This window comes from Dermacentor andersoni, chromosome 6 (assembly GCF_023375885.2).
Source record: "Dermacentor andersoni chromosome 6, qqDerAnde1_hic_scaffold, whole genome shotgun sequence".
In the NCBI taxonomy this organism is placed as follows: domain Eukaryota; kingdom Metazoa; phylum Arthropoda; class Arachnida; order Ixodida; family Ixodidae; genus Dermacentor; species Dermacentor andersoni.
In genome coordinates, this window is record NC_092819.1 from 75,757,412 (window position 1) to 75,764,475 (window position 7,064).

Below are 7,064 nucleotides of genomic sequence, written 5' to 3' on the forward strand. Positions count from 1 at the left end.
CATGATTTGTTGTGTGCCCGCGAGTGCAGACGAGAAGAATTGAAAGGCGGTTTTTTCTTTTTTACCACAACCATTATAAAGCCTACAAATAAAGCTAAGCCTATCCAAGGCAAGTTTGTTTGTAGCTTTTTTTTCTGCTTCATGAAAGTGTGGAAAGTCATGAAAGGAATAAAATGAGGCATCTGCTTAAGAATGCTTGTTGCGTGCAGACCGCTTGGTATGTCTTGAAGAGCCGTTCGTGTAGCATTCGACAGATGGTAAGCGCAATCATCATTACTTGGCACACGACATATCGTTGCAGCAAGGTCGGGGTGCGATTGCAATGACAAATCTTGACATCAAAAATCGAATTTTGACGACAAAATTCAGGGGTGCGCTCTTTACGTGAGCGCGATCATTATGCAAGTAAATACAGTATGATCTGATTATTTGGCACGCTGTATATTGGGGGACTGTGGATTAATTTCGACCACCCAGTGTTCCTTGATGTACACCCAATGCACAGTACACGAGCGTTTTTACATTAAGCCGCCGTAGGAATGTGGCCACCATGGCAGGAACCAAACCCACAACCTTGTGCTAAGCTGCCCAGCACCTTGCCGGGTTATATGCAGGGGACTTCACCGAGTCTTTAAAGCATTCTTTGCAGTGTATATGCAGCAGGTTTCTTCATTGAGAACGCATTCCTGAATAAGGAACCGTTGTGGAGTTGCAGGTGCAGCATGTTTATTGTGTCTTTGCTTATACCTTTAATATAAAATTCACGGCTGTGCAGCCGTCATGCTGAGTCACCGCAGACTGAGCCAAGCCTCATGCCCTTTCTTTATTTTGTATGTATTTTTGAAAGGCATCAATAAATTATATTTTATTTGATCACAGTTCTCTTTTTACACTAATGATTGCTCCGTGTTGTTTTGGCCTTTGATGTCTCTGTTCACTTTTAGAAAAGACAGTCATGATTATAAGCTGTGAAATTTAAGAAATGAAAATTGGGTGCATTGACGTCGATTCATTTTTCACATCACATTAGTGTTGCTACCATTAATTTTCTTTCACACGGTTCTAAAACTTATCATTGCGATGTCATCATGGTAGCAGTAATTAAAATGCCTCACTGAGGTAAATGTCATCATTGAGCCAACCAACACTCGCATGTGTAACACTAAAAGATTATTGGCTCACTGCATAGTTTTTTTTTTTCTTAGCGTATACTTTTATGGTGGGTTGTACGAGAGGATGCTGAACAAGTGAATGACTTTTAGTGTTACACATGATTTCTATGAGTTGAATACTACATCAATGTTTACTTTCCGAGCCCATCTCATGCTCATCAGCACGGTGAAATAGTTGTTAGTTTTAATCTTGGCATACAGAAGCATTTGTTTGGTTTATTTAGATACAAAAAAGAAAAACCATAAAAGCATTGTAGCGGGAAATTTCAGAAAGCGAGGTTGGTTTGTAAGAAAACAAAAGGTTTAGGTCAAACTTAAAAAACCATAAAAGCATTGTAGCGGGAAATTTCAGAAAGCGAGGTTGGTTTGTAAGAAAACAAAAGGTTTAGGTCAAACTTAAAAAACCGTAAAAGCAATGTAGCGGGAAATTTCAGAAAGCGAGGTTGGTTTAAGAAAACAATAGGTTTAGGTCAAACTTACAAAAAGAAAAATTCAATAAAGGTGGCTAAAAAGCATGCCGTGACCCGGACGTGATTCGAACACGCAACCTTCTGATCTGGAGTCAGACGCGCTACCGTTGCGCCACCGAGTCGCTGACTTTAGGTTCGTTTGTAGACGAACCGCGGGTAGACAGGCACGCGCATATTTTGGTGGGGGTTTTACGTGCCAAACAGATGTAGGCCAAACGCACGATCTCCGAAATCAGGGCACGCAAAAGGTGTCCGGCGATCGAAGTTTCAAGACTATTTTAAACATGTATCACACTAGTCGAAGGGGCTATTTTTGCACGAAAACATAAATAAGCAGCGTGCAAGACCGATATGGCCTTGGTGGAGTAGAGTGCATGTAACATTGGTGTAGAAATAGCCGCTGTAGTTAAACACTGCCGCCTCTCGATCATAGTGCAGCGTGAATATGCGGTCATGGCCACGGACTCGTGAAATGCAAAAAATCGTCGTCGACTCGACTGTAGCACTACTGTGTGATGGATGAGAAACTGCCAGCGTAACGCGTTTACGACGGCAAATAAAATAATAATAAATAAAAAAAAAAAACTTTGACCCGGACGTGATTCGAACACGCAACCTTCTGATCTGGAGTCAGACGCGCTACCGTTGCGCCACCGAGTCAGCTGTAGGGGCGCTCCCTATACGATGGCTTAGTGGTCGTGGCGGAGGGCAGCGCATTTTGTGTTTCCACTGTTTCGTTTTGATTAGTGTGCGAGTTCACCGCAGTGCCGGTCCTTTCACTATTAACGTGTAATATTCTTGCTCTATCGATCTGCCGGCTTGCGCTGTTAACAACTTCGTTCACTTGAAACTCAATTGTCAGCGCTGCCATAGAGAAAGAAATGGCGCTGCGCCTGTGACTACAAAACGTTTACGACGACAGCATAATAGTGCCGGACTTTCCAACACATGCATGTGTGAGCTTCGCTTTTAATTATCTTTACCTAGAGCAATAGTGCTGTCGCGAGGTCCGTTCAGGCTTGGCGTTCAGCACCACTCCGGCTTTTCCCATCTCACGTACGAGCGGAGTTGTACACACGCAAGTCGCCACGCCAGCTATCGCAGACAGGCCGGCCATTTGAACACCTTCGAAAATGCTTCTCCACGTGCGCATATATTAGTTATGCTTGATGTTGAAGGTTAGGCATGTGTAGTTAGCAGTTGGAATGTCCAACGGCTGCCCGTTTTACGTGGCCGGTGCAACTTTCGCGCGCAGATCACCGCAAAGCGGCGCAGCCAACAGGATCGCTGTGTTCCAACAAGCAGACCGTGAAATATGACAACAGAAAAGAGAGAAAAGGAATAATAAATAACCGACATCGTTTTCAATAGTATTACTCCAAATATGTGTAATATTAAATATAATCGAATGTGTGATCTAGAAATGCACATTCATACTTTGTTGCAGAAATGGAGAGCTTATCGCGCACATTCTAATATGAAATGCTCCAGCTATGTCACGTGTACGCTGGCCCTTCCTGACGATGCGTCGGTTTGGAGTATGTATATTTGACATAGCCAAGGAATTCATGCCGATTCCAACTAACCTATAGCGTCCGATCGTCTATGCTAGTTGTGTAGGCATTCAAGATTGCCATGCTACTGGCCGCTCGAGGCACTTTGCATGTATTCGCGGCCCACTTTCGCGCTCGGAAAAACACTTTTATGTAGCACGTATTGAACAGCATAAAGCCGTATCGCGCGTTTTTCATGTTGCTCCACAATTCTCTCATTGACACTTTTCGTCTAACTATAGTATTTCAGAAGTTGATTAATTAATTAGGAGTAATGTAATTAGGCGGAATGCAAAAATAACCCGAGTATCTTCAAGCGACGTTAAACAGCATTACCTTGGTTCTGACCAGCTACGTGGCATTTGACTAAAGTTACGTGGGACGTACACCTTGCATATAGTAAGGTTGCTACAGAAGTTAATAAGCTTTTCGGTTAAAGAATCAGTAGTCCGGTCAACAGCGTACAAAAACGGTTGACAGATCTTTTGGCATTTGTGAAGATTATTAATATAAATTAAAGATAAAATGGACCGCGGCTATTGATCCTTATTGAGCCTTCGTAATTGATTATGAAATTAGATGGGACTAAATTTAGAAACGAAGACTGCTTGCTTTCGGTAAGACAAGTAATTTTCAATTAGTGGTAATGAGATTACCTAATAAAATGGTATCTGGTATTGAATTACACGCTTTATTTTAGTGAGATCAATTAAAAGCGCACCAGCGTTATTTTCAGTGTCAATTCCGTGCTTGCCTTTTTTTTTTTTTTTCAGTGAAGGTTCATAATGCGATGTTCTTAAGCTTTCCGGAATTTTTTTTAAATTGAATGAGGCAGATAGCATAATTGTTGTCCTTGGGCTGGATTATTCGAAGAGGCGGACATTAGTAGCTCGAGAAATAAATTTTTTGGCTTCAATGCATGAAAGAGCATATCATATTGACCAGTAATAAAGACGAGGACAGGGGAAGAAAATGCAAAATGACGACGCGGGTGGTCGTTTTTGTGTTTTCTTACCCTGTCCTCGTCTTTATTAGCGGTTGATACGATACGCACTAAACTAAAAAGCTATTCTGAAGCCTAACAGAGCGTTTTGTTACAAAAGTAAGTGGAACCACACTGCATTTGTACAGCGAGTTTGATGGCGCACATCTCCAAACTGGTGCATGTCGTTCTGGAAATTCATTCCAAGTAGATAAACCTTGCAAATTCGCTGGCTACCATTCGTAATTTGCAATATGTGCCGTAAACTAATCAATTAGGAAGATTAGGCATTAGGGGGGAGAATGCGGTCCCATCGCGTGCCATGCGTTGAGTGCTCTCTGAAGAACCACCGAGTGACCAAAATCAACCCGGAGTCCCCTACTACGCCGCGCCTCAGGCATAATCGTGTCGGGGTTCTGGCACGTAAAACCTCGGAATTGAATCTCTTAACGCTCTAGCTGACGCATGCCCTCCACGCACACACTTTCCTTCGTTCTCCGTCGTCGTGCTACAGGGCGTGGTGCAACGCGACGAGCTGGTGTTCCGGCGAGTCCGCAAGCAGGGCCTGCCGGTGGTGATGCTGACCAGCGGCGGCTACCAGCGCCAGTCGGCGCGCGTCATCGCCCGCTCGGTGCTGAACCTGTGTCGCCGGGGCCTGCTGACGAGGCGGCCGCCGCCGCGCCGCAGGACAAGCAGCTCCGCGCACGAGGAGGTGACCCGTGTGCAGCACTGGTGGCACAGGGGCTGATTCATACGAAGATGAGAAACGGGCATTGTATTTACAGAATGTTATCTTACGTGCACGTACGCTCTGAAATAGGAGATAAAGACAGAAGAGAAAATTTGCGTGCGGAAGCAACGGTATGCAGTGTCAAGTATTAAAAGCATATTTAGCGCCAGCAAACAAGGACGGAAGGGAGACGACACCACAATGCGCATTGTGGTGTCGTCTGCCTTCCGTCCTTGTTTGCTGGCGCTAAATATGCTTTCAGTTTATCAACACGCCCAACAAATGGCAATGTTAAGTATTAACGCACTCCGACGTACACCGAGGGCTTTGCGCACGTGCACAACCCTATCTTGGCATTTCTTGTACTCAGGTAGTGTGTTAGGGAATTGCGCATGCGCACAGCCCTCGATGCCCTTCTTTTTTTCCTTTTTTTGTTTTCATTAAGCATGACCGATATCCGCTAGCTTTGGGTTTTTCGCGAATGTTCGTTCGAATGCCCTAATTGGGTGAGCAGAAACACTAGAGGGGGAATGGGGAACCGAAGATCTGCGCACGAATGGCGAAAGGTCTGACAACGTCGGCGGTCTGTCGCACAATGCCGATGATTTCGGAGAACGCAGCCTTGCTTTTAAAGCCCCTTAGGCCGTCGTCCGTCGGCAATAGCAGAGTCATTCGTGCTAAGCTCCAGGAATCGCGTGTTGCATGGGTGGACTTGCCGAGTTTGTCATGCGCACGGTCATCAGTTCTATGTAGGTTAGTCAGCACCGCGGTGTTCGTCTCGTCGTCGCGTATAGTTCGCTGTCACGACTGACTGGCATGCGAGCGCCTGTCAATCAGAAAACGCTATTGCGATGAGCGTCCATAAAATCGGAAATCACGTTAGCTCCTCGTTCTGCGCCGTGCTCGACACTCGCGCAAAACTCGATCGTATATCCATGAACTGCTAAAGAACAACAACACGCCGATCGTTCTCGAAGGTGAAGTGCGTGTTTAACATGCACTCCTACGTGAAACAGCTACACTGGCACCAATCATGACCACAGCGGCGTCGTGCGATCACTAATTTCGCCATTTTTTTTTTTTTTCGCTGAATTTGATTCAGGCCGCTCTATATTGGCTCGCACACTGGCCTGCATGCCTCTTAAATGTGTATCGTCGTTATTTACCGTCTGTGTTCTTCGTTTCAGGACAAGAGCTCAGAAGAAGGGAAGTGATGAGGAACTCTCTGCCTGGCGACTCAATACACCAGCGACCGTAGCCACGGCTTTTCGCATTTATCAGAGAATATACGCGATCCCGCCTATACGATCTTCCTTCGCCGATCTGTCTTAATTTCTCTGGCCACTAAATACTCGTTGTTTTGTTCACCGACGCTTGTTGGTTATGTATTCATGATATATATATATATGCTAACTGCATCGTTATTTTTTGCGCAACCTATATTTAACTGTACATAAAATGTAGATCGACACATATACATCGTTGTTGTTAATAAACGCTATATTGCCAGTCCGAGTGTGTATCGTCCTGTTTTGCTCCTTTGCTGCTCCCTGCAACTGTACTAAGTTGCTGCACGACACGATTGACCGGTGACAACAGGCAATGTTCTACGGAGCCTTGGCGCACAAGCTCTCCAGCAGAAAAAAAATAAAGACAGAAGGATTAAGGCGCGCCATATGTTACTTCCTTTTACAGTTCTGTCTTCTATAAAGATCAATTCATTTTCTGTTAATGAGTGGCGCCTTCTTTGCGTAAGAGCTGTGCAGACACGGTCTCTGACAAGTATACATGGACTGCAAAAAAAAAAAAGGAAAAGAAGAAATATTGCGGAAGAGACCAGCCTCGATGAATTAGCTAAGTAAACGCGACGCATTTACCCTTGCACACGCGGCCATAACCCGAACAAACCCGCGTCCTTCAGGGGAAAGGCTCGCTCCAGGACCGCCACATGCGGAGGCAGCGACACCCTGACGACGTACGATCGGAACCTGAGGCGGTCGTAGCTAGACGCTACACGCCGCACCAAATTCGTCTTCGGCAAAGTGCTTTTGAAAGCAACCGTCTGCGTCCCGCAAGTGGCTGTACTCAAATCGGCGCTCGGCCGAACGCGCCGGTATTCTTCGGCCACGTGTCACTTGTTGCTGATACGACCGTTCG

General features: G+C 45.3%; 1 protein-coding gene and 2 non-coding genes across 4 annotated transcripts in view; 1 reads left to right on the forward strand and 2 right to left on the reverse strand.

The window, feature by feature from the left end:
- The window catches only part of HDAC11 (Histone deacetylase 11), a 41,554-nt gene extending 35,140 nt beyond the window's left edge, over nucleotides 1-6,414 (forward strand). For both annotated transcript variants that reach the window (XM_055066394.1, XM_055066395.2), the window contains exons 9-10: nucleotides 4,692-4,889; nucleotides 6,095-6,414. In XM_055066394.1, coding sequence (XP_054922369.1) covers nucleotides 4,692-4,889; nucleotides 6,095-6,121 — 225 coding nt within the window. In that variant the 3' untranslated portion in view covers nucleotides 6,122-6,414. The remainder of the gene's footprint in view (nucleotides 1-4,691; nucleotides 4,890-6,094) is intronic.
- TRNAW-CCA (transfer RNA tryptophan (anticodon CCA)) lies at nucleotides 1,693-1,764 on the reverse strand. Its single transcript has one exon. It is a non-coding gene; the product is annotated as a tRNA-Trp (tRNA).
- On the reverse strand, nucleotides 2,231-2,302 carry TRNAW-CCA (transfer RNA tryptophan (anticodon CCA)). The gene has a single exon. It is a non-coding gene; the product is annotated as a tRNA-Trp (tRNA).
- Nucleotides 6,415-7,064: the final 650 nt, after the last annotated feature.